This window comes from Loxodonta africana, chromosome 1, assembly GCF_030014295.1.
Source record: "Loxodonta africana isolate mLoxAfr1 chromosome 1, mLoxAfr1.hap2, whole genome shotgun sequence".
Classification (NCBI taxonomy): Eukaryota; Metazoa; Chordata; class Mammalia; order Proboscidea; family Elephantidae; genus Loxodonta; species Loxodonta africana.
In genome coordinates this window covers 58,393,884-58,419,201 of record NC_087342.1, presented here as the reverse complement: position 1 = coordinate 58,419,201, position 25,318 = coordinate 58,393,884, and the positions used below count along the sequence as shown (strand labels likewise).

The window sequence follows — 25,318 nt, the reverse complement described above, 5'->3', positions numbered from 1 at the left end:
TATGTTTATCTGAGTAGCTAATGAACAGGCTCTATTTCACGATCAGGGGGAAGACAGGGCTCTTCTTTACCAGAGACACCCAGTGTTTTGTGTCCCCTACAGGAGGAAAGAGAACTTCCTGAGAGTTACCTGAGAGGTCTCTGAACATAAGCCCAAAGGACTTGCCTGCAGGAAAAGAAAGCATGGCCACGAGTGTGTCCTACCCTGCAGTTAGCACAGCTCATTTGTGTTTCCGGCACAACCAGAAGGGCTTGAGAGCTCTGTGCTGTCCAACCTGACATGTCGAACCAGGGCCCTCAAATTCATTCTGGTGACCATTTTTATCCGGGAAGACACTTAGGATCAAGGTAAGGAGCTGAGAACTAAAAAATACAAACTCCCCTTCCCACAACTTGGAATGTAGCAGGACTGGTGAAGCACAGCCACAAGCAGACACCTCCAAAACTCACCAACTCCAGTCAACTGAACTATTCATCCAGAGGCAGGGAGGAACAACCTGTAAAATCATAGAGTGATCACAGGTCTCCTGGAACAGCCACCTCAAACAGGATAGTCAGCTAGGTCAGAAACATTCTCACATTTAGGCTACCCCCCAAGTGCCCTTACACATGAAAGCATGATCTCTAACCTCAAATACTGGAGAACTCCAGTTATTAGAAGATATCAGAAACAGCAACACTTTCCAAACATGAATTGCTCAAGATAAGCTAACGTCTTCTCACTTTCTATCACTTAGTTTGCATTGAAAATTTATTTTCATTTATTTCATAAAAGAAGGAATACAAACAAGGGCAGAGAAGAGTGTTTTCTTGGTTAAAACATATGAGGATAACCACTGGTTGTGCACTGCACAAAGTGTCCAGTGAGGAAGTAGGTGGGGTTGAGATCCAGCTAACATTCAGCTCCCTATGCCAGGTGCTGGCCCAAAGGGAGCGTCCTTCTGTAATTTGTACACGGTGGGTAGCTAGCTGAAAGGATAACCCCTACATATGATACAACCATCTACTACACATGTTTATGGGAGGCGACAGGGAAAGTCCAGGCATTACAGCAATGAAGACTTGGGTTCAAATTCTGACTCTGCTACTTATGAGAAATGTGACTTTGGTCAAGTATATTAACCATTTCAGGACTCAGACTTCCTCAGCTGTAAAACAGGGAAAATAAAAAACCTTACAGGTATCTCATGAGGGTTAAGATAAGATTTATTAGTACAATGTCTTATATTCGCTAAGGGGTGGTTACTGCTAATGGGCAGCCTCTTTTGGAGACGGATTCTGAAGCTTCAAAGAATCTGAAAGGTTTCTAATAGTCAAGTGCTCTATTGCACAGTGAGATCTTCTATTTATATGTCAATTGCTTCCTTATTTGAAATTTTCATCAGGTCAGAGCTCACCTGGGCTATTCACTTTTTTCTTTTTTAATGACTAACAAAATTACACTAAAAGGTTATGAATTGTGATCAAGTTTAAGGGCAAACACAGTGGTAACATTTCCGGGGGGGTCTCTTTCTCATTTTTTCTCTTTCTCTTATTGCACATTCGAAGACCCACTGCAAGGAACTTCCATTTCGGGCCTCAACCAACTAAAAATCCAAACAAGACAATGGACTTCATACAACGGAAGACTGTGATCCTTGAGAGATAGGCAACAGATGACTGCCCAGCTTACTACTGCCTTAGAGAATGTCCAGTCCATGGTGCAAGGAGGTGATAACCACAGGGCAAAATCTGGAGATCTGCAGATGGTGCCCCTCAAGTCCTCAGCTGAATACTGACCAGTACATGCGTGTGAGGAGCTACTCAAGGGAAAGTACCACCAGAAGGATTAGAGGGCCAAGAGTAGTGCCTGTTCCTATTAGCCAACAAGGAAAACATAACTGACAAGGCATCAATCAGGAAAGGTACTCAGAAGGGTTTGCCTGAGTAGTGGGAAAAACACAGCCCTATATTAACACAAAGGAGCCCTGGTGGCACAATGGTTAAGTGCCTGGCTTCAATCCAAAAGTTCGGTGGTTTGAATCCATCCACAGGAGAAAGATCTGTCGATCCACTGCCATAAAGATTACAGCCTAGAAAACCCTATGAGACATTTCCACTCTGTCACATGGGAGTTGCTTTGAGTCAGAATCAACTTGATGGCACGTGACACCACCACCACCACATAAACACTGCTCTGGCTTGACCTAATGAAGCTTAAAAGCTGAACAGGAAAGGATCAGACTGTTTCCTAGTAACTTAACAAATCTCAAAAAACATTTAGTGAAATAAAAAAACATCCAGTACCCAAAGGAGTAGTTTTTTTTTTTTTAATTACGGGGGGAGGGGCACTCAATCCAAATTTACCCAAGAGTGACAGGTGATACAATTAGTACACACGGTCATTAAAATATTTACTGTAACAGTATTTGTACATTTGAGAAGGTAAAGACTGAGGATGTTGAGGAGAGCCAGTGAAGATATAAAAAGACCCAAACCAAACTTCTAGAGATAAAAAACAAAAACACCTGAGATGAAAAATACAATGAACGGGAGTTAACAGCAGATTAAATACTGCAGAAGAAACCACTTACAATACATGTTAAGCAAAATGAAACACAGAGAAACAATGCAAACCAGAAGGCAATGCAACATCTTTAAAGTATGGAGGAGGGGGGAGTGTTAACCAAGAATTCCATAACCAACAGAAAATACCTTCCAAAAATTAAGGTGGATTTCTCAAAATTAAAAAAAAAAAAAAAAAAAAACTAACGATGGGTAAAGGCCTTTTCAGATACATAAAAGCTGCAAGATTACAGGCCACCAGCAGACCTATATTAGAAATGTTAAAAGAAAGTCCTTCAAGTGAAAGGAAAATGATACGAGGAGACCTGGATCTCTATAGGAAGGAACCAAGAGCACCAGAAATGGCAACCACACACGTAAACAAAGAAAGCAGGTAGGTACTGTAGTATCCACACCACTGGCTGGATACATATCTACAATGACTTCCAAAATTACCTTTTGCTGTTATCAGTGCAGCCATGAAAAATTCTATTCCCACATTTTGCCCTTTGTTTACTTCCTATTAGTAGTGACTATATTTCAGTCAAAACAGCTCTCTAATTTAAAATTAGAAATAGTGCTAATCTCTCCTTTGTAAAACAATCTCAGCAGTATAACAACAGTGGAGGCTTTTAACCCTAAATCAAAGTTCAGGGAAACAGGTCAAAGCTGTTGCTTATTTTGCTTTGTTTTCGGGGGACAGGGCATTTAACACTACTGATGGATTTGTTAAAGGGATATGTAAAAAGCTGCTAAAAATTTACAGTTCTGATGGATGTCAATAGTTAGTTCTTAAGGATTTCCTCTCTTGAATAAATTCAATTTGTAACAGTGAGTGCATGCTGCCAAACAAGAATCCTATGCACCTGAGACTATGTTCCCTTCAAACTTGGAAAGCAGGAAAGTATTTTACACCAGCGAAGTAACTCAGAACGAGAAGACTAAGGAAAACAGTAATACTGATATATCAGCTGTGAAAGGAACACCTGTTAAAAGCCTGGGAGAATTCTGATCATTTTCAACATCTATTCACATTCAACAGCTAAACTTCATTAAGTCACAGCACCCACCCCCCAAAATAACTCTTTACATTGAAAATTCAACAGTCTTGAACAGGACTAAGTAACTTTGAACTCAGTAAGTCTTACAGTATATCAAAGGCCTAACTAAAATAAAGCAGCTCTTTTGTTTGACAAAAAGAAAAGAGTTATTCCCCTGCAGCAGCATCTGCACTTTTTTAAGTATTCCTGGAAAAATATTTGGAGTTTGTTTTATAAAGTGTATTAGCATACAAAAAGTAGTATACACTGAACAACCTACTAGGTTGTTATATTTTATAAGCGATCTCAGTATTAAGTACTAGAGAAACAGAGGTTGTTCCCAAAGGAGTGGCAATGACTAATGTGTGAATAGCTCCAACGGAATCTGCACACCAACCCCGGCTTCTCAAACCACAATCTTACCCGACTCTTGCCAGCTTCGTTCATGCAAATACCTGGTCACACCAACCTCTGTGGAAGAAAGTCACAGCGCAAGAGTCCTTCCTGTGACTTAGTAATTTCAAAGAGGGACACGTGCCCACACTTTTCCACTTGCCTACAAGATTGCTGTGATGGGGCACCATGGAGAAAAGATATAAATCACAAATTGTATTTAATCATAATTCCTCAAACATATATTTGAGAAATTGCCAATGAACATGCTTATTCACATGTAGCAATTCATGTCTCACGTATACAGATGATAGCTGTTAACAACTAACGCACATATAAGGGCTCATTATGAACTAATATGTTCGATTCACAAAATGCACCATTTGAGGTGGTTTCTACCGCCATACACATTTTACAGATGAAGAAACTGAGGACCAGAGAGGTTATATAATCTGCTCAAGGTCACAAAACAAGTAAATGGTAGAGCCAGAATAAGACAACCTAGTTCGGCTCCAGTCCATGTTATCAACCACTACGCTACATATAAAGCTTCCCAGAGATCCCTAAGAAATACCACTGTTTTTAAAATTTTACTACCTATTCCCTCCACCCATCTACTCTACCAAAAAAAAATAAAGTAAAATAAATACAGGTTTCCACCACTATCTGCAAGTACAGCATTCCTATGAAGCCTTTCATAAGCTGAGATGGCGACAATCGAAGAAGCAATTACCCTTAGTTTTTTTATATGAGACATTCTTTTGAGTGTTCCCAGGCCCAAAAATAATCTACCAAATCATACCAAGTAACACAGAGACTTTTCTGATATCTTAGGACACATCTTGCTAATGGATGCACAAAATAAATCAAGAAAAAGCACGGATGCTCACAGAGATTAGATTACCTGATGCCCAGTACAGTTCCCTAGGAAGGAGCTGGGCAGAGCCAGTCTTGCCGTTCAGGTACGCACTGCCTCTTTAAAGGCTCACTGCAAAACAAACGCTGAATGCTATTTCAGCCTTTTATCACAAAAGTGAAATTCCAAGGATTTCTTTCAGCTATCGACAACAGGTACTAATGTAAAAGTTCTGTAAAAGTCAAGTGGCATAAAGAGACCTTTCAAAGCGCAGTGATACCTGTGAATTCTGCTGTATCTTTTGAAATCATCAATTTTGGATCCTCCATTTACTTACACCTGAAAGAATACCATCACCACCTACTTCTTTCTACCAGTCAAATAACCCCATCTCCAAACTCATTCTCCTAAGAGTTCCTGACGGTCAGTCCACACCTGCCTGTTATCTGTCTGTTCTGGCTTCTGCAAATACTCAGATACTTGAAGGATCAACACAAGTTTTACGAAAACAACCAAATGTAACAGAACGGCCAATATAAGGTCATAGCAGGTAAGGATAGGCATGGACACCAAATTCGGAAGGGAATTTCCATTCCACACAGGAAAAAAACTCCATTAATGTTTAATTTTTTATAATTCACCTACCACAATGATCAAAAGAAAATTAACACTAAGGAATTGAAAGAACCCAGCATTCCAGGTGATCTGAGTCCAGCCTGCCCCCATTTGTTGGGCTGCCTTGTCCACCGAGTAGGCAGAGAGCTTCTAAAGAGGGGCTGACTTTTCCCTTTTCCAAAGAATGATTTTAGATAATAACCTTTAAATGGTTAGTTAAAAATACCTTTTCTAAAAAACCTCCATAAAGAAATATACCAAGGAAAAGAATAACAAATTCGAGAAAAAGGCAAAACCCTATAGGAACTCTGGACGTTATTGCTTTTATATCCGCCCAAAAGATTCCTAACTTCAAGGAAAAGCGATGGCAACAAGTACATCGGGAAAAACACAGTTTAAGGGGTTTACTGCGGAAAAACAACACGTAGTAAACACATGAGATGCTTTGGCTGGAGATTTGTTAAAAACATGCTACAGGCATCATTTGACAAAAAAACATGCTAGTTCCAATTCGCAGGGTGGAAAATGAGACCGGCTAAGGTCTGAACTGAGGTCTGCACTGGTCTCCCCACCCCACATACACAGATAAATTTTATTTTTCAGAAGAAGGAAGTCAAACAGAAATTTCCTTCTTTTCTTTCTCTGCTGACCAAGGCAAAATGCATCATTAACTCATCCTAAAAGCACCTACCTAAAATGATGTACACGTCAGGAATAATTTTACGTGTACAAGAATAGCTAGCAATTCATGTAATTTAAAAAAAAAAAAAAGAGAGAGAGAGACAATACTTTTTCCAAAGCAAATGCATAAAATGTGACCTGAATTGTTTGGATTTAGACTTTGGCTGGAGATTTTTTAAAAACATGCTACAGGCATCATCTGACAAAAAAAAGTACTAGTTCCAACTGGCAGGTTGGAAAATGAGACTGGCTAAGGTCTGAAAAAAAAAGTCTAAATGCCAAAAAACCAACACCATGCCAGCTGCAGTCAAGTCAATTCCAACTCAGCAACCCTACAGGACACAGGAGAACGTTTCCATAGGGTTTCCCAGATGCGCCTGGTGGATTCTAACTGCCAACCTTTTGGTTAGCAGCCGTAGCTCTCAACTACTACGCCACCAGGGTTTTCTCTTTTCTTTTTTGCTGTTGAGTCAATTCTGACTCACAGTGACCCCATGTATTACAGCGTAGGTCCACTCCATAGGGTTTTCAATGTCTGTGATCTTTCAGACATAGATCACCAGGCCTTTATTTTTTCCAGAGTTGCCTTTGAGTAGATTCAAACCACCAGCCTTCAACCATCTTCATCACCCAGGAACTCAAATACCGAAAGGGAACCTTCAAACATCCTCATCCATGTATCTATGATGTTCAGGGAATTTTAGACCCAAAGTAAGAAATGTTACCTAGTCAACAAAGCAGGCAGTGCTTGAAAGGCATTTTAAAATAACCACTTTAGGCAGTTACTCTGAGCTTGACTTGAGATCTTCACCAGGGACAGCACACTCCATCAGCTTATTAGAAAAGGTAAACTGTCTGTGAGGATGGAGGGAGGCTGAGCATGCAATCTCAACAGTACACTCACAAAGCTTCAGGAGTTCAAGCTCCACTTCATCCATCATCCTTCAGAAGGCAAGGTTCGTACTACAACAACACAATACCACTGAGGAATCAAAAATTAGTGCTTAAAAACCTGAAGGTATTAATTTAAAAATGATCGTTCATCATATACTTGCTAAGAAAACTATACCCTAACTACACAACCCGTTTGAAAGCTACAAATGCCCCTCTCTTTCTTCTGTACTCAAGGCTACTCCAATCAGACCCACATCTACCTTAGCCTGTTAATCCTTTGTCCACACATGTCTCTGATGGATTTCACTACTAGAGTGTGACTATAACCAAGTAATAAGCTCTTCTGAGTCATTAACATGAGTCCATATGAATTCAGTATAGACAAGAGATTTGGCTCACTAATAATTAAAGCAGATTTGCCTTGGTAGGTTTTCATTGACAATAAAAGCTCAGTATACAGCTACCATACAACATCATGGTCCCACTGCAAAGGGGAGGGCACCAACACCGTCATCTCGGAGAGGCACTCGGAGGAGGGGAGGAAGAGCCACCTCCAAGTAAATGAAGCCTACTGATCATCACCATCACACCACATGCTGACCAATTCACAGCCAATGGGGAGCATGAGGGACAACCACAGAGCTAAAGGAGCCGGTACTGTCATTTCCATTCACAGACTTATACAATTCTGCTCCCCAAATGGAGATGAAAGATGACACCAGAGGCATGAATACCCACCGAAGCTCGGAAGCATGGATAATAGATGTTATTATTACATACTCCAATAATTTCCTGATACATTATTACACAGCCTTGAAGTCCCTCTTTTTTATGATGATTCATCTTTAAAATGGAGGGAAGGGGTGGGTTGGGGAAAAGGTTCATTATGGCATTATCCGTAATATAATAGGCTTGTCATTAAGATATTTGCCGAAGTGCCTTTAAAAAGAATAACACACAAAGCCCAGTGCACTGGCAGATCAAAATGTACTAATAACAAATCTAATGGCATCTTCTAGGACATGGCACTGAGGATTGAGACAAAATGAGGACAGAAGTTAATACAGTTAAAACACACTCGGCATACTGTGAGCTAAACAAAGACACTGCATGATAGATGAATAAGACTGAGCTATGCGTTTCAAACCTCAGATCCCAAATACAGCTCTGTTAAGCAGCTAATCTTGTCCTTTTCTCAATTTCCCATTAATACACAGTTGTTCATGACATACACACGGCTAGACAGTTTCCGAAAAGTAACTCTAACTCTGCAGAATAAGTAAACAAAGAGACCAGATCAGGGAATTTTTTTCTTCCTCCCTTTTCCGAAACTCTCAAACTAACAGATTCTAAGAAAAGGTCATCAATCTAGGGATCCAGGGAAAATATCGAGTATGTGAATGGGAAAGTAATGAAATGAGATATAAGTTCTAAAATGGAAAAAAAAAGGGGTAAACAATGCATGCAATATAAAATAAGGCAGACACTAGCAATGGGTTTTGAAAACACCAAATTAAAAGGAGTATTATACAATATCACTGCCAGTATTTGACCATGAAACCACAAACTCTTATCAAACTACGATGGCCAACTTCCTTATAAAACTCTTCAGCATATTAAAGAAAAGTCATACAAAAATATCTGCTGATAAATTAGTTTTAAGAACCAATTCCACAGCTACTAACTTGGTTGTAAGTCAATGGATTAAAATGCACAGGACGTAATTTTACTTCCCCAACAAGAAAAAAAAAAAAATTTTTTTTTTTTTTTTAAAAGAAACACGTTTAATTCTTTGAGTTTTTAGAAACAACTCCTTTCAGAAGTAACAAAATACTGTTCAATATATTCTTCAGGATTGCTACCGATGGGACTCCATTAAAATGACCAGTTAAGGCAGGCATAACAAACTGGCAACTTTGGGGGAAATTCTTATGGCAGCAACATGTTTAGTTTGGCTCACAGAATTTTTTGGCTTATTGATTTTTAATTAGAAAGACTAAGCCATATTTAAAAACCAGGAAGCTTCAGACAAACCTCCAGAATTCTGGCTCCTCTACTGAAATCAGCTGATCAGGTGCAGGGGCTTATGTTCCGGTGTGGCAAAAGGCTGCACCTGAGTTTGCAGCCCCTGGTCTCGGGTGCCAACGTTTTCCGCTTTGGGTACTAACCTTTTCCTCGACGGCCCTTCTTCAAAATCTGAAGAACTAACATCGTTGCTAGTAGAGGACACTTGGGATGCGTCATCCTTCTCATTCTCTGACTGTTCTGATGCTGGTCCTAATCCCTTAGACTGGCCATTACCAAGGAGCCCTACAGATGAGAGAAGGGGACAAACACTTAAACACATGACATCAGGAAGCAGCACTGGCCCACAGTTATCCCTAAGCAATGGCTGGTGAAGAGACAAAGGAATGTGGATAGAAGAAAATCAAGAAGTACATATACCCCTTTTGAATGGGGGGGGGGGGAGGGCTCAAATCTCTTCCTACTTTTAAGAGTGAAATGCCTGAAGGCGGGGGGGGGGAGAAAAAAAACGAACGGTGGAAAAATCGAGCAGATATTTGTAATAATAATATACTTCCGGGCTCTTTTGTAAAGTACGTCTTCGGGACTGGGGGAAAAAAAAAGGATTGGGAGAGGGTGTCAAAAGGAATAAAGACATTTCAAATATTACCAAACTACTTATCCTACAACTGCTACATATTTAGTCTAAAAATGCTGAAATTGACTTTCGAACTTTCTATGGACAAGATCTCTTTCAATTGCCTTCAGGAATCACTAACTACCTCACAAGAAAAAAGAATCATTATCTTGTAGACCATCTTACGTCTTTAACTAGAAATTCTATGGAACCAGTTGCTCTTCACAACAATCTATTATAGACCCTAACCAAGATTTGTCTTTGATTGTTCCAAAAGATTCTCTATGACTACGTTTACACCCACCATCCACGGATGGAGCAAGAGTCCTGGAGACTCTGGCTATGCTTTTGGTAATCAGAATGTAAAACAGGCCCTAGGGAAGGAGGTGCTAGCCCTTGGGAGATTCAAGAAACAAGTACTATTACAAGCAGTAAGGCCACACTGGTGGGTGAAGGCTGAATAAAATCCCTGTCTTCATGCCCAAGACTCCCTTGCAGCTAGGGTTTTGGGATACAATTTAGGTTCTGCAATGGAATGCTTATGCAGGCACAAGTGTCTACAGTGGCTAGAAGCCACTGTCCACTTTCTGGTCATTGGCTTCGTGCTATAAGGAGCTGGCCACTGGCAGCAATGCTAACCTATCTTATCTGTAGTTTCAGAGCTACAATGTTTGACCTTGAAGCCATAAGTACAGGTTGGCCCCTGGATTTTTGCTCTTCCAGCCGTTGCACCAACTTCCCTGTATTAAGTCACTTTCTGATGGAAATTAAAATGTTTCCTGTTAGTTCCATTAAACACTATACAGAATATTCTGTATGTTTGACAAAATGTTCACGATAAACACAGTATACTGCAACGAAACCATGCCGCCTTACCTGTTTAAGTATATATTCCTCCATCTATCTATTTTTACATCATTTCAGAATGAGCAATAATGTAAATTTGGAAATCTAATAAAATGGAGTACGTAAAATTTCAGGCTATCACTTAGACAATGTGGATTTAGGATTTATAACTACAATGCAGAAATAAAAACATATACAAACTCCCAAGAGAAAATGTGGGAGTTTTACACAGTAAGGCCAAAGGAGGCATAATTGTATGGAAGTCTATGAATGTGATCAACATTTCAGAGAGAACTGTGCTATCCGTTACAGCAGCCACTAGTCCCATCAGCTAGTGAGCACTGGAAATATGGCTGGAAGGCTACTGTGAATAAGGACATTAAATTTTATTTAATTGCAATTAATTTGAATGTTTCACATTGTAACATCTCAATAATTTCATAAATTGTTGAAATATTTTGTCTGTACTACATTAATTCAAATATATTTTTTACTACATTAATTCAAATATATAAAAATTAACATCACCTGTTTATCCTTGTAATGTGGCACTCCAAACCAAAACCAAACCCATTGCCGTAGAGTCGTTTCCGACTCATAGCTAGAGCAGAACTGCCCCATGGAGTTTCCAAGGAGCACCTGGTGGATTTGAACTATGGACCTTTTGGTTAGCAGCCATAGCTTTAATGACTACGCCATCAGGGTATATGATTCAAATAATATTTCTAATAAGCAGTGCTAAATTAAAGCGCTTTAGTGATGTCTTTACAGGGGCGGCGGAATGACAGCCCATCCAAGCAGTTGAAATGATACAGACAAAATGTAGTCAAGTACTGGTCCAGGGATATAAATCATATTTGTAAAACAAAGAGGAGATACACAAATTACCACATTGAAACGAATGGGAAATTCCAAATAAAAAAATCTGGTTACAGAATATGTAGAATTAATGAGAAAAAAGAAGTGTGCGCGTTTTAAGTGTGTGTGTGTGTGTGTACGTACTCTTGGTTTTAGCTGAAATTGTTCGACAGTCTATACGTACAAGGAATAAAAGGCGTGGTGATCTACTTCTAAAAGTCAGCCACTGAAAACCCTATGGAGCACAGTTCTACTTTGACACACACGAGGTTGCCATGAGTTGGCATCAGCTCAACAGCAACTGGGCGGTGCAAACGGTTAAGCACTTTACTACTAACCAAAAGGTTTGGAGTTCAAATCTACCCAGAGGTGCCTTAGAAGTAAGGCCTGGCAATCTGCTCCCAAAAGGTCATAGCCTTGAAAACTATGGAGCAGTTCTACCCTGCAACACACGGGTTTACCATGAGTCGGAATCAACTCCACAGCAACTAATAATAATAACAATAGAAAATAAAGAAGGAAAGGATGGTAGGAATCTGAATTCACTTACTTAACTACTATATGTATATCCCAAGACACTGGGGATAGAGGCATAATCAATACAAAACCTACGTGAGAAGAATCCAAGACACCCACTTCTGTATGTAGCAGTTGGTAATAAGGGAAAAGAGGGAACTTGGCGCTTGTCCAGCAAGGAGAAAGTGACAGGAGAGGGTTGGAGATCGCAAATGAAGGAAGAGGGGCCATACCATACAAAACCAAAAGCAAGATTTGCAGTGCACCTAAGGGGGCAAAAAGGGCGGTGGTGGTGGTGGAGGAAGAGGTTGCTCTGAAGCTATATTTGAATCAAGAAAGAAATAAGAAAGGAGTAGGTGCTATATGCCCTTTGTTACCCAACAGTTTCTCAAGTATTTGCTGAGTGAGTGAGCGAGCGAGCAAGCAATCAATTTAGCCAACTAACACGAGAAAGTTAAGCTATTCAATGACCACTTTACTTTTCCTTCCGACAAGAATAACCTCGGTAGATCCTGAGGAGCAGCGGGGTTCTCAAACTTGAGCAAAGATCTCAATCACCTGGGCGCTTTGCTAAAACACAGTTGGTCTGGCCTTACTCCCAGAGTGTCTGAATCTAACAAATTCCCAGGTGATACTGCTGCTGCTTTTGCTGACCTGAACTTTAAGAACCGCTATGTAAACTGGTATATGTTCTGCTGGATATATTTTCAGTAACAGCAGCAACAAATAAAATAATTCTTTTTAAAAAAAATAACCACCATGTAAAAGAAAGTAAGTACAAGAGAGCAAGATAAGGATTAAAAAAAATCTCGTTGCCATCGAGTCAATTCCGACTCACAGCGACCTTACAAGACAGAGTAGAGCTGCCCTGTAGAGTTCCCAAGGAGCACCTGGCAGATTTGAACTGCTGACCTTTTGGTTAGCAGCTGTTGCACTTAACCACTATGCTACCAGGGTTTCCAAAAGAAGCACTAGGTACCATAAAAGCAAAAAAAAAAAAAAAAACAAAACAAAACAAATTGCCTTCGTTGATTCCGACTCATAGAGGCCCTATAGGGCAGCGCAGAGCTGCCCCATAGGGTTTTAAAGGAGCAGCTGATGGATTCGAACTGCCAACCGTTCAATTAGCAGCCAAGCTCTCTAACCACTACACCACCAGGGTACCCTAAATCACTATAAATCTCAGGGCTAATGGGAATTAAATCCCAGGGAAATAAAGGAACCTGATACAATCTATCACAATCCATCCACACTCAAAATTCTGTTTGGGGCAAAGAAGGCCTGCTTATAAAACTTCTCACAAAAAAGTAACACACAGTGAAAATGTTGTGTATAAATGTAAAAATGGGAGGAAAAGTGGGTTAAAAGACTCTACATGAAAAATACCTGGGAGTTTTAATTGATTGTGTGTGAACTCAATATGAGGCCAAACAGAGGCTGCTCCGAAAAAAAATATAAAAGCATTAAAAGAAATTAAAATAGTGACCCCATTGTCTCAGTCCCTAATCAGACTCATCTGCAAAAGGACTCTAAGACTTCCCCCCATTTCGAGGACTAAAAATGACTCTCTGAACCAGAAGAGACATGGATTACCTAAATCCGATTCATTGTCCAGATTAGGGAAATGGGCTCCAAGCACAGGGCATTAATTGCCCACTGTGCAAGCTAAAACACCCACCCCACAGTGTTTCATGGCCTCTGCAAAGGGGCTGGACTGTCTTATTCTGCATGTGATCAACTACATCTTTTTCGATTTTGAGTACCTCCACTCTACATATATCAGCACAGATAAAATTTACATTTTTAGGTAGACAGTCAAATGGATAAGTCTGTGCTTTCTCTTTTGCTTTCATTATTTTTTTTCCTTAAATGTCTTCAGCATACTGACAGCCCCCCCCCTTTTTTTTTAATGTTTTAATTCAAATCATATAGCCTGCCCAATCCAGAAGAGCCAGGTCAGCACGATGGGATATGATGCCACAGGGCAGAACAGCCTTTCTGATAACATTAAGACAAGCTAACGTGGGCTGCCTTTTATTTCTCCTGTCTAACAAAGCCCTGCCACCAATTTTTTAAATTATTATTTTTAGTCAACAAGAAATAATGAAATGGCATCCCCTCCTACAAACATACAAGGCGGTTTTATTTTTTCGAACCCCGCCCCCCACCAACACAAAGCTTTGTTGGGGAGACGAGGTTAAATAGAGGAAACTGAATGGCCCAAAGATTTCAGTCTCTTCACATTAGCATTCGTTCTCCTCTATTAATATTCAGTAGGTTGAACTTAAATTAAAGCATGTCTATTGTCTTTCACAAAAGCAATAAATATGAGCTGAAAACTACACATCACTCTGGTGAAGGCTGCTTGGGGACTGTGCCTGCAACCTCTGCGAGTCACCATCAGCTGACGGGAGCAGCGTGTCACAGGCCAAAGCCCACTCAGTCACCACAAAGCCACATCCATTCTCACAAGCTGAGAACCCCTAAGAAAGCAAATACAACAGAACCCTGACATCAATGGCTCTCCACATTCAGAAGCTTTTCATCTCTTCTCCCAAATTAGTAAGAAATGAAAAGGCTATCAAGGCCGCGTAAGGCAATACAACAAAACTGGCTTCTTTCTGAATCTGGGACAGCAGCAGAAAGGGGGAATGAGAACCAGTGTCCTTCTTGGAAACATGTGTATGATCTTCCTCCTTTTGCTTTAACTGGCGGAGGAGGGGCAGTGGTATGGAAAAATAGAAACACAAATTAGGCCAAAGATTCCTTCCACTGAAGGAACTTCAGAGCTAAGCAACTGATGAGAACTATAGACTTCAGAACACAAACGCATTGATAGATAATTCATTCCCAACATCTGAAAAAGAGGGACTAGAACTTCCGGTCCTTATAAATTTTGTTTTAGCCTCCCCATCCCCACCCCAGAAGATTACTCAGTTCTCCCATCAGCTACACATACATGACAGAATTCAAAACCAAAGGAAAAATCGAGCGTCTCTATTCCACAAAAGTGATGCTGCCTAGAAGGGTTAAATAAGAAAGAAAAAACAAGGAGACCTCTGAAACTGTTCCAGTGCTTCTAAAACATCTGGAGCACGCCAAACTAATTAGCATATTAGGGAGAGTCACTGTATTTAGCTTTGTTGTTGAGGAGATGCACAAAAGGTAATTTCTGTATTATAGAGCCAGTGCCGTCTGTCACCCTGTCACTGGGACACAAGGTATCACATTACATATTAAACAGTCATGCATCCAAAGACAGCTTTCATTTTCGGCAGCAATTTCTTAGTAGGGGTTTTTTTTTTTTGGCGGGGGGGGGGGCGGTGAGACGGCGGTAGGGTGCTACAGCACTTTGAGTTGAGAGAAAAATTATAAAAGAGGCCTCCTGGACTGAGGTAGGACTCTCCCTGAGGTATTCAGAACGTATAGTTTGCCGTTGTCATTATGAAAAAAAGTCTATTTTCACTGAAATTTTTAAATGGCTTAACTTATAATATTAGAAATAAGAAGAAAAACTGAATTTTCTTTTTAAATAGGGTAGGTAGAGTAGGGAGTTTAAGCCCAATTGTACAGTTTAGGTCACCAGCTTCCGACCGATGCTAAGGTTACAGGGAAAGAGGTGAGGGTGCACAGGTCTGTGAAGCCAAGCCCAAGCTTGTCCAGTGACACGTTCTCCATGGCAAAACAAAGATGTGCCTGAGAACAAATGACAGTCATGGGGCAGGGTATCACTGATACACTCATGATCAGCGATGCACAAATGAAAATGGTTTAATACCTCGGCTTATCGCAAATAATTACCCCCCCTCCCTCATTCAAATCCCTGAGCAGCCTGGGGCTCCCCTTTGTCTACTCTTCAATCAGCAATGGCGACTCCCCACTCTAGTCAAAAAAATCTAATCCAAAAATATCCCCACTGATTCCCTCAAAACAGCCCAAGATAGAGGGGGAACATGGTTTGTTAGTCTGAGGCCTCTCCCCAAATAAAACTTGTAATCCCATAAGAGCCGTTTACCACTAACAGACTCTTTCCCCAAAAAACATTTCTCAGTGATCTAAACCTCCTCTGCATGCCCCTTTTTTTGTTTTGTTGTTTTTTGAGAAAATGAGGTAGATACAAACCTGGCACAGTGATAATTATCAGGATGGAGAAGTTAGGCCACTGGGTAGGTGAGGAAAATGTCTGACCTTATCTTTTTTTTTTCCCTCTTTCAGAATCAAGCAAGTGACTGAATTTGAAGAAACACTAGCAGCAAAAGAAACAGACCACCCTTGAGACCAGAAGGCATTTCTTCACCTTCAACCACAAAGGAACAAACCTACCAGGCATGCCATATTTCCCTAATGAGCAGATCCTTGCTAGTACTTCAAATGGGCCCTGTTTTAGCTGTCTAAATCCCTAAATGGCTGAACACCACTGAGAGACAAAAGACCTTTCCTTCTCGCATCCTCACCAAGAGCTACCAGACAGTTGGAATACTCCCTCAGTGAGGGGTTCGGACAACAACAAGCTGACAGGTGAGCTGTACTGGGATACATTAGTCTCTCAGTGGATGGAGCCTCGGTCTCCAAGAAAGATTTCTGGACCGACCCAGAAGTTATTTCATCTCTGATGATTGCAACAGTGAGTAAAATGTCCTGAGCATTTTGGCACCACGACTTCCTTACTTCTTTGGGGCAAGACCCTTTCTCCCTACACTCTAGTCCTTTTCACACATTCCTTGCCTTAATGTGATTCTTCTAACAATCAGAACAAGTGTAGTATCTATTGGATAATAACAACTACTGAATAAACAACGACATTACTCTACAGTGAGAAGCTCTACTTTTGCATCCAATCATAACTCCTCTATCCCAAGCCACAACTCCTCTACTCCATACCTCATCCCTAACCCTTTAGTTGTGTACTGGCAAGCCAGGCAAACACATGCCTATCAGGCCCCTAGTTATAACTGCCCACCAGGAGCAGGGTTCCACAGCAGAAAGGAACCTGTACTGACCACACCAAGAGATCAAGAGCAGGCTTCCCCGTGAAGAAAGGTGATTAAAGACACCAGAGGACTTAGGCGGCTATGCAAAGTGTAGAACAATGGCTTCCTTACAGAGCATGGGAACTTCAGAGTCATGCAGTAGAGGTGAGCACAAGGGCATTTTTTATATATTTTTTGGTAGATAAAGGAGACCAACAAGACACCTTAAGAAAACTTAACAGGCCAAGACCTCATTTTACAAATCATGCTACTTGCACTTTTCAATAATCTTGCATATGTGCAGATAACTAACGACATTCCACTTTTAAAAAATTATGATGCACACACACATCCTTAATGCTTTATGTAATCACTGCATTTATCCCACAAATGGCATCAAAAGAAACAGTCTCTGAAATATCAGCAAACCTCTACAAAGGTAAAGCAAAGCCGGCTTTAGCGCGAGGCAACAAAATGCCATAAAGTTACTAGTTTGTGTACCAGTCTTCATGATACAGGGATAAAATGGGCACATTCTACATATGTGTGTCCTGATGAATGTTGTAATTTGTGTATAAGCATACAACCATGCCCCCCCTCGCCCAGACCTCTCCGGCTGCCTTTATTCCCCAAGACAATAAATATGAGGCACTTAGAAGTTCCAAGTTGTGTTTTGTCTGTAGCACGACTGGGAGGGGCAGTGGTTTCCCAGTTCTCTCATTACCTCACTCACATACAGATCCAGCTGCACACCCACTTTTCAGATGAATATATTTTGTAAAAGATTAAGTGGTCTATTCAAAATTAAGAAAAGCCTGCTGGTGGTAAGCTCGGAAAGGCCTACTGCCTCCCGGAGCAACATTCTTTCCAATAGTGAAATATCATGGAAGTGGCACAGCAGGTACAACTATAGGAATGTGGCAGAGGAATCTGTCAAGATTTGAAGCACCTTAGGGTCGGCTCCTAAAATTCACGTGTGTTTACATCAAGTAACACAAACATGGATTAACACACAGAATATGGAAGAATCATGAGCACTGGAAGTTTAAAGCTTTATGGTCTAACCCAGAATCACCTGGGAACTGCGGACAAGATCTATTTATCCAAGCCTCAGTTTCCTCCATCATTCAAGGGAAGAAGACAAGAAGGTCGGGAAAGAGAAGATTAAGGGAAATGAAAAGCATGCATGCTGTTTATAAACTTAACCAAGGCTATGGTGAGGATGAACTAATTAACTTTAATCAAACATCTATTTTTAAATTCTGGGAAATGATCAAATAAATTGGCAATAAAATAAAGGGACGAGACATAGCCGGATGATGTTCAGTCCCCAGAGAAATGTCTAAATTCATACAAGCCTGGTTAAAACTGCCGGTTTGGCCGAAATGGTCAACAGAGCTTAATGCTTTAATAGCGGCCTTAATTCTCTCTTGTAAATTTCCACAGTGCCTTTGCAAGGAGCCACCATTGCCCCTGGGGAGGATATCAAAGCTAAAAAAAGATTAATATTAAGCAAATCGCAACACTTTTTCCATATAGCACCTTGCCATCCATAATGGATTTAATCAGGACCCCAGCAGGGAAACCCACAAAGGCCTATTTCTCCAACAAAAGCTATACCAGCCTGAAACAAATCGAGAGTTATTTGGTTTTGATTTTATTTAGAGGAACAGACCTTCTATCCCAGGCTCCTCAAGATAAGCCACCAAAAACTGCACCTGACAGACCCGTGGAGCAGCCATCCTCAGAGCCGGATCATTGCAGAGAGACAGAGGGAGAGGAAGAAGGACAGAGGGAGGGAGGGAGGGAGGCAGAGCGGCGGAGAGGCAGGCTCCAGAGCACTTGTCAACAATCCTCGGGCTGTCGTAATAAGCAGGCGGCGGTGCAGATTCCGCACGGCAATAGGACAGCCAGAACAGCACTGGGGCCCAGGGGGAGGGGAGACGGCAGCCAGAGAAGGTTATTTATGTGGATGGGAGGGAAGCTAACACCAAAGAGGAGGGGTCTCCGGTTTTTTTTTTTTTTTTTCCTCCTGATAAATTAAAATGAGAAAAATGAAAAGACCCGACCGGCTTTTCATCCTACAATTCCCCCAACCTGCAATGCAGACAAATCAGAATTTCTCACGGTGGGGTGGGGGGGAGGGCGACTTTACAGGAGGGGTATTTAGTTTAATTGTCCTCACTTCTGCTTGCCCAGTCACACCCTACCCCACCCCCGGACAGCAGGCTCAATGACACGTTTTCAAAAGCATCCCTTTGTAATATCATAATTTGTGGCGTTCAGCACTGTCTTATTTATTTTTATTTGTTTTTTTGGCTGGAAAAGCTGGGCAGCTCTCCAGACAGACTGCAGAAATCTCTTTCCACATGCTCCTCTAGGCACCTCCTCCCACCCACCCCCACCCCTTCCTACAATTCCAGCTACCACGGTGCTTCATTACTTATGAAATGACCTAATGATACTCAACACACATGGGCCAGGGCTGCCCACCCCACCCCCAACACACAGACCAACCCCCTGCCCCTCCCCAAGGCACATAAATTCATCTAATCTAATAAAACAGAGGCTTGTGTTCCTCATTGTTTCTTAAGGATCTTTCACAAAACAGGATCTGTGGCCTGACAGCTGCTTGGAAGGGTGAAAGGTGAGACTCCAACTGGCCGGCTCCCTAGCCTCAGATCACTGAAGTAAACGTCTCCTTTCGTATGTCATATGCTTTTTGATTTTTAAAGTCAATTCTTTTGAGGCTTTTAACTTTAGCTGGCAAATCACACGCTCTGAACAACACCCCACTCTTTTCTTTATGCCCTTCCCAACAGGGAGAAAAGATGGTGGCACAGCCCTCTAAGAATCTGCATGCACAACACTCAAAGTTTTCCTCACAGATTCCTCCAAGGAGACTGGGCGAAGAGCGCACTGACCTGTAGTTGGTTGTTGTTTCCTTCAACCATTTAATAAGCAGCTTCTGTGTTCTAATGCTTTATGCCCATTAACCTATTTATACCTCATAAAAACCCTAAAGGCAGACATTAGGTTTGCTCAGGAGTGAAGTCACCTAGCATGCAGTTATCCAGACTGTCTGATTCCAAAGCAGGGCTTCCAACCAGTTAATTCTAGTTCCAACTCCTGCTGAGAATTTGCATTTCCACCCCCAGATATACAGAATCAGAATCTACATTTTATCATGATCCCCAGGTGATTCTTATGTATAATACATTTGAGAACCACTTCTAACAGTGGTTCACAGGATTGGTCCCTTATTGCAGAATTAGCATCTCCTGGGAACATGTTAGAAATCCAAATTCCCAGCAGGTGTTTGACCTCCACTATTTATGAAGGCCTCCTGTTTCCTAAGTCACCAGGGCTTATCTAAGTACTCCACCTTTAAACAAAAAATATCATGAGGTAGGTAACGGTCTTTCTTAATCTCAACTTTTAGTTCACCACTTTAAAATCAGAATTATAGATATGACTTCAGAGATAATCTAGTACAATCTCCCACTTTACAGATGAAAAAACTGAGCCGTAGGGATGTGTGCTTCTTAACCCTAATCACAGGGCTAGTTCTTCATCATGATTCCATAGACAAAAGGCCATTCAAGGCCCCTGAGACATTCAGGAACAGGGTTGTGTTAAGACTCTGGAACAATCCCATGATACAATTCCCTACAGAACATAAAGCGTTGGAAATCCTTCTCCAATCATGTCACCCCCAGGGTGAGCCCACAGACCCGACCTTTATTTTAATGTTCTCCAGCACTGTATTTCCCTGTGCTGGTGAACAATCGTCTGGTGTGCACCCCACTGCAGCGTAAGTCATATACCGTCAATTAAAGGACGTTCAGGGGAGGACTGCTTGGCTTTTTTCTTCTTCCTCCAACTGGGACTTCTCTTTTGGCTCCTCCACTTATCAAAAGCACCCAAAGAAGAGAACTGGAAATGTGCGGCAGTTATTTCGATGTATGGTAATTCTGATAAAAGGTTCATTAAAAAAAAAAGAAAGAAAGAAACCAAGAGATATAGACAACTGACCAGAAATGAAGTTTGAGGGCTCTGTATGGACACTGATTGCTCATACACTCAAACACTGACACAGGCCCAGAGTTTTTAGCCACAGGCAGTAAACACTATCTGCTCTTTTCCTATCTACCCTCCATGACACCATAGCTTCCTCCTCTTCATGCCAACTTAAAAAAAGTCACAAGTTATTGAAGCTGAAAAAGATAAAGACCTAACAGGATGTTGGGCACAAACTGCTTTTACCTCCTAAAATTAGCATCTCGATCTTGCATTCAGCATTCCCTAAAATACATGTAACTCAGACATGTGTCCACTCTGGCCCATGCTCTGTGGTCCGGTTCAGAAGCAGAGTTGGAAAACTCTTCATGAACTTAAATAAGTTATGAACTGTTTAGATAAAATGCTAGTCCCCTGCTAAACAGCAAAGGTAGGAACTGTTTAGGCTAATAACACTCTCTAGGAGGCAAGGAATAAAACTGAGACTGGGCCCAGTTTAAGAGCAACGCACACTGAATATTTAAATACTATAAAGAGGAGACAGTAGAAAGGATGAGACTGAAGGGAATATTTCACTGTTAGAAGTTAATATAATGACAGCACACCAGCTAAGTTTCAACATTTAAATAACAGAGCAAGACCCAATTCTTAAAGGAAGACTCTGCAAATATTATCAACTTCAGTCTCCCCTACTTTATAGAAGATTACCTGTGAACCCACATCCCAGCCTAACTACTGAAATGTGACCTAATCATTACCTGTGTTCCTACCACATTTCATTATTTTTTAAGCCATATCACAAATATGTATGCCTAAATAGTATACTGTTTCACCGTTTTCCTTACAGCTCCGACCCATTCATTTTTACTAACCTATAATAATAATAATAAAATTTATAATAATACTGCAGTGAATGAATTTATTGCAATTCTCTTGTCCAAGGGCATCTAAATTATGGCCAGTATTTTGCTATCTTGAACAAGGCTGCAAAATACCTGTTTCCTGGAAAGCAGACACTAGACTTTCTCCTGCATACATACCTACTAGTGGAATTAGTGGCAATCCTTGGGCATGCAAATGTTCAAATTTTAAAGAAAATGACAAATTGGTTTCCAAAGGAAATTTATATCCATTTTTACGTACAACCAATGTATCATTGTAATCTCTACGTGCTTAAATATAAATAACTACCCATGACATCAAAGAAAAAGGTACTCTTCTCAAATTTCTACTTCAGAAGGATCTCATGTGCTAAGAAATGCTATGAAGCCAGCCAGGAACATGGCTGCCATCCACCTAATTATCACCTACACCCCAGGACACCTGAGGACATGAGGCTTTTCTCCAGAAGCAAGCATCTACCTCTGTCTACAACCATTTCATTAGCACTGAGCTGGGCCAACTCCAGCAGCCCTGCCACACGCACTCACCATTTAAACACTGTACGACCGGGGCAAACCTCAATCTAGGGTTTTGATAAAGCTGAGAGGGCAATTTATTTGCACGTCTTAATCAAATTTGGATATCTAATAGCGTCCCTGTGTTGATTAATTAAACAACCTGCTGTGTCAGAAGAATAAGACCTTCATGTATCCAATCACAAATGTAACTTAGCCCACACTGAGAGCTGGGACCCATCTCATTAAGGGAAAGGCAAGCCTTCCAAGACTTGGGGCAAATCAAGGAGTACCCCTTATCGTTCATGACCTGTCTGAAAAAGCTTTTCAATTTCCGACTACCTATACGAACTACTGCCTGCCCAAGGTGGGGCCTTACCAAGTGAATCCCATGCAAGTATTAAAAAAAAAAACTAATAATAACAGACAGGTAAGACAGGTGGGGAGGGGGGTCTGGCATGCATGAGATTAGAAGAACGTACAAGCTTGTGGAGGCTGAGAGTTTCATATACAAAATAAAGGATCTTAATGAACACACTACAGTGACCATGTATTCATATACTTATTTCCCTATTATCTGTATTGATCATACACACCTAGGTTGTAATGAGAACCAATGCAGAAAAGTGATCCACTGTGCTAATATCTGATGGTCAAGAACAGGCTGAAGTACAAGCACACGACAGTAGCAGTCATAATAATAAATACTTGTTAGAACGATATTAAAGTACAAGTTAATACGCTGGCACCACACCACGCACAATCAGGTTTGCCCAGAGTCTGGCCTGGACTCCTTCCAAAGGCGTCTGGTAATTCCTAAAGCACCAACGGCGCAGAACTGTATATTGCATGTGGCTGGCCCTCCAGCCAACGTGACTTCAAGGGCACACCGTACAATTATAAAATAATACCAATAATTACAAGGAAACAGTAGGGAGAACAGGGTCAGGTGATGATACATTAACCACTGAAATAAACTTGGTTGCCATGGATTTCTGTCACTACTAATAGTGAAATGGTAACACAATTAAACCAGAAAGTTCAAATTAAGAAGCTATTGGAAAATAAGATATTATTCCATATGAGATTTTTTTTTTTTTTTTAATTAAAAGAAGAGGTTTATTTATTGGGGAGCTTATACAAAGGATCTTCGAGGTTCAGAGTGGTAATACAACCTTGGGACAAGGCTGCCTGGGTCTAATACTTATTCTAACACTCATTAACTTTGTGATCCTTATGGAAAATTGTTAAAATCTCTCGTGCCTCAGTCTCTCCGCAAGTTTAAATGAAAGTAAGGGAAACGCCAGTTATGGGGGCATTAATTATACGTGTTAAAGTGCTTTTGGTACACAGGAAATGCTTTGTTAAGAGCTATTTATATGCCTTAATAAGCTTACATGTTAGTGGATTATAAAATCTTTTTTTCAATTATATTTCTAATAATTTGATTGGGGAAAAAAACAGAAAACAAAATATACTTTAGTGTTTAGTATTACTTGAATATAATTCAGCTAATGGACTAAAAAGGGGAACACAGAAATGATGCTAGGTAAAGACGATTATAAATATTCTGAGAATATTTTGAAAAAAGGCCCACAATATTATAAAACAGAATTCAATCAGAACCACAATATAGCCATTTTACCTACTTAGGAACAATGAACAATTGTGGTTTCGAAATACTGAAAACAAAGGGCTAAATTAAGATCACAATTGAAGAGTAACTGACCACCTTCTCAAATTTCTCATTCTGACAAAACCTACACTCTCATGGCTGCTAGTCTGACAATAAGCTGATTCGATACGGTAACAGATGCCAACAACCTTTTAAAAGGAAACTGGCTAATTCATTCCACTTCTAGAAGTTAATACTAAGGAAATAATCAGAGAAACAAAGACATATCTACAAGGATTTTAACATAGCTTGTTTTAATTATTTCTTTGCTGCTTTTAATTATATTTGCATCAATTAATTAGGGAAAAAAAAGGACTTGTAGATCAGCTTCTGGAGCCACATAATGGACTGACTAGGAGTGTTGGTTCTGAAACCTGGCGACATCTCAGCATAGTCCGCGAAGACACCGGGCCCTGCGTGTATAGAGTTGGCACCTTCTCTTCATTCCCAGATCACTCAGGCTTCAGTGCTTTTGTACATGCTGTTTCCTCTTCCTAGAATATTCTATCTTCTGTCTGCCTAGCAAGCTCCTGCTACTCCTCTTTGAAACAGGATGTTATCTTCCCCAGAAGCCTTCAATGACACCCGCCACCTGCTTTCTAGGTGCTTCTTCCATGTAATACCAGTGGCAACAAAGCAAAGTTCCTGGAAGAGAAAAATCGCTGATGCTGAATAAAATCTGTCGCCTTCGAGCCAAGTCTAACTTACGGCGTCCCTATAGGACGGAGTAGAGCTGCCCCCCTAGGGCAGCTGGTGGATTCGAACTGTTGACGTTTTGGTTTACAGCCTTAGCTCTTAACCACTGGGCCACCAGACCCCAGATGCTCAATAATACTGTAGAAAGAGTAGTTATTCCTGGAGGCCATTTCAGAGCCTTCATCAGGCTGAGGGGCTCTCACAGCCGAGGCCCTGTTCAGTAACTTGTCAAGCATTCAACCGTACCCATTCCACATTCACTGTTACCTTCTTGGAGAGGAAAATGTTTCAAAGAATATTACTTAACCCTTTGTGTTTAAATTATTGGCCAGGAACACCTCACTTATAATGAACTACGATTTCTCAGCACTCATTTTTCAAAGTTAGGAATTCTTGGGAAGAAGATGTAACCTTCTAATTGTCAGGTGAAAATATTTTATGAATATCAAATTTAGCAATTGGGAAACAACACCGTTTTCTAGATATTTAGTGCTTTATTAGTTAATTTTGTAGTTTTTGTTTTTGAAGCCTTTAAGTATCTAAAGCTATTCTGTGTCTTCCTTAAAATATTTTTACTACGCATCGATAAAGAACAGTGACGAATCTGTGAAACATTTCATAACATGGAGGAACCTGGAAGGCATTATGCTGAGCAAAATTAGGCAAAAGGACAAATA

At 40.7% G+C, this 25,318-nt stretch overlaps 1 protein-coding gene across 4 annotated transcripts in view; it reads right to left on the bottom strand.

Moving 5' to 3' along the window:
- The window catches only part of JARID2 (jumonji and AT-rich interaction domain containing 2), a 317,392-nt gene that overhangs the window by 139,783 nt on the left and 152,291 nt on the right, over positions 1-25,318 (bottom strand). For 3 of the 4 annotated variants that reach the window (XM_023555804.2, XM_064280939.1, XM_010596209.3), the window contains one exon: positions 9,191-9,332. The exons of the other annotated variant lie outside the window; for it this stretch is intronic. In XM_023555804.2, coding sequence (XP_023411572.1) covers positions 9,191-9,332 — 142 coding nt within the window. The remainder of the gene's footprint in view (positions 1-9,190; positions 9,333-25,318) is intronic. 4 annotated transcript variants of the gene reach the window in all.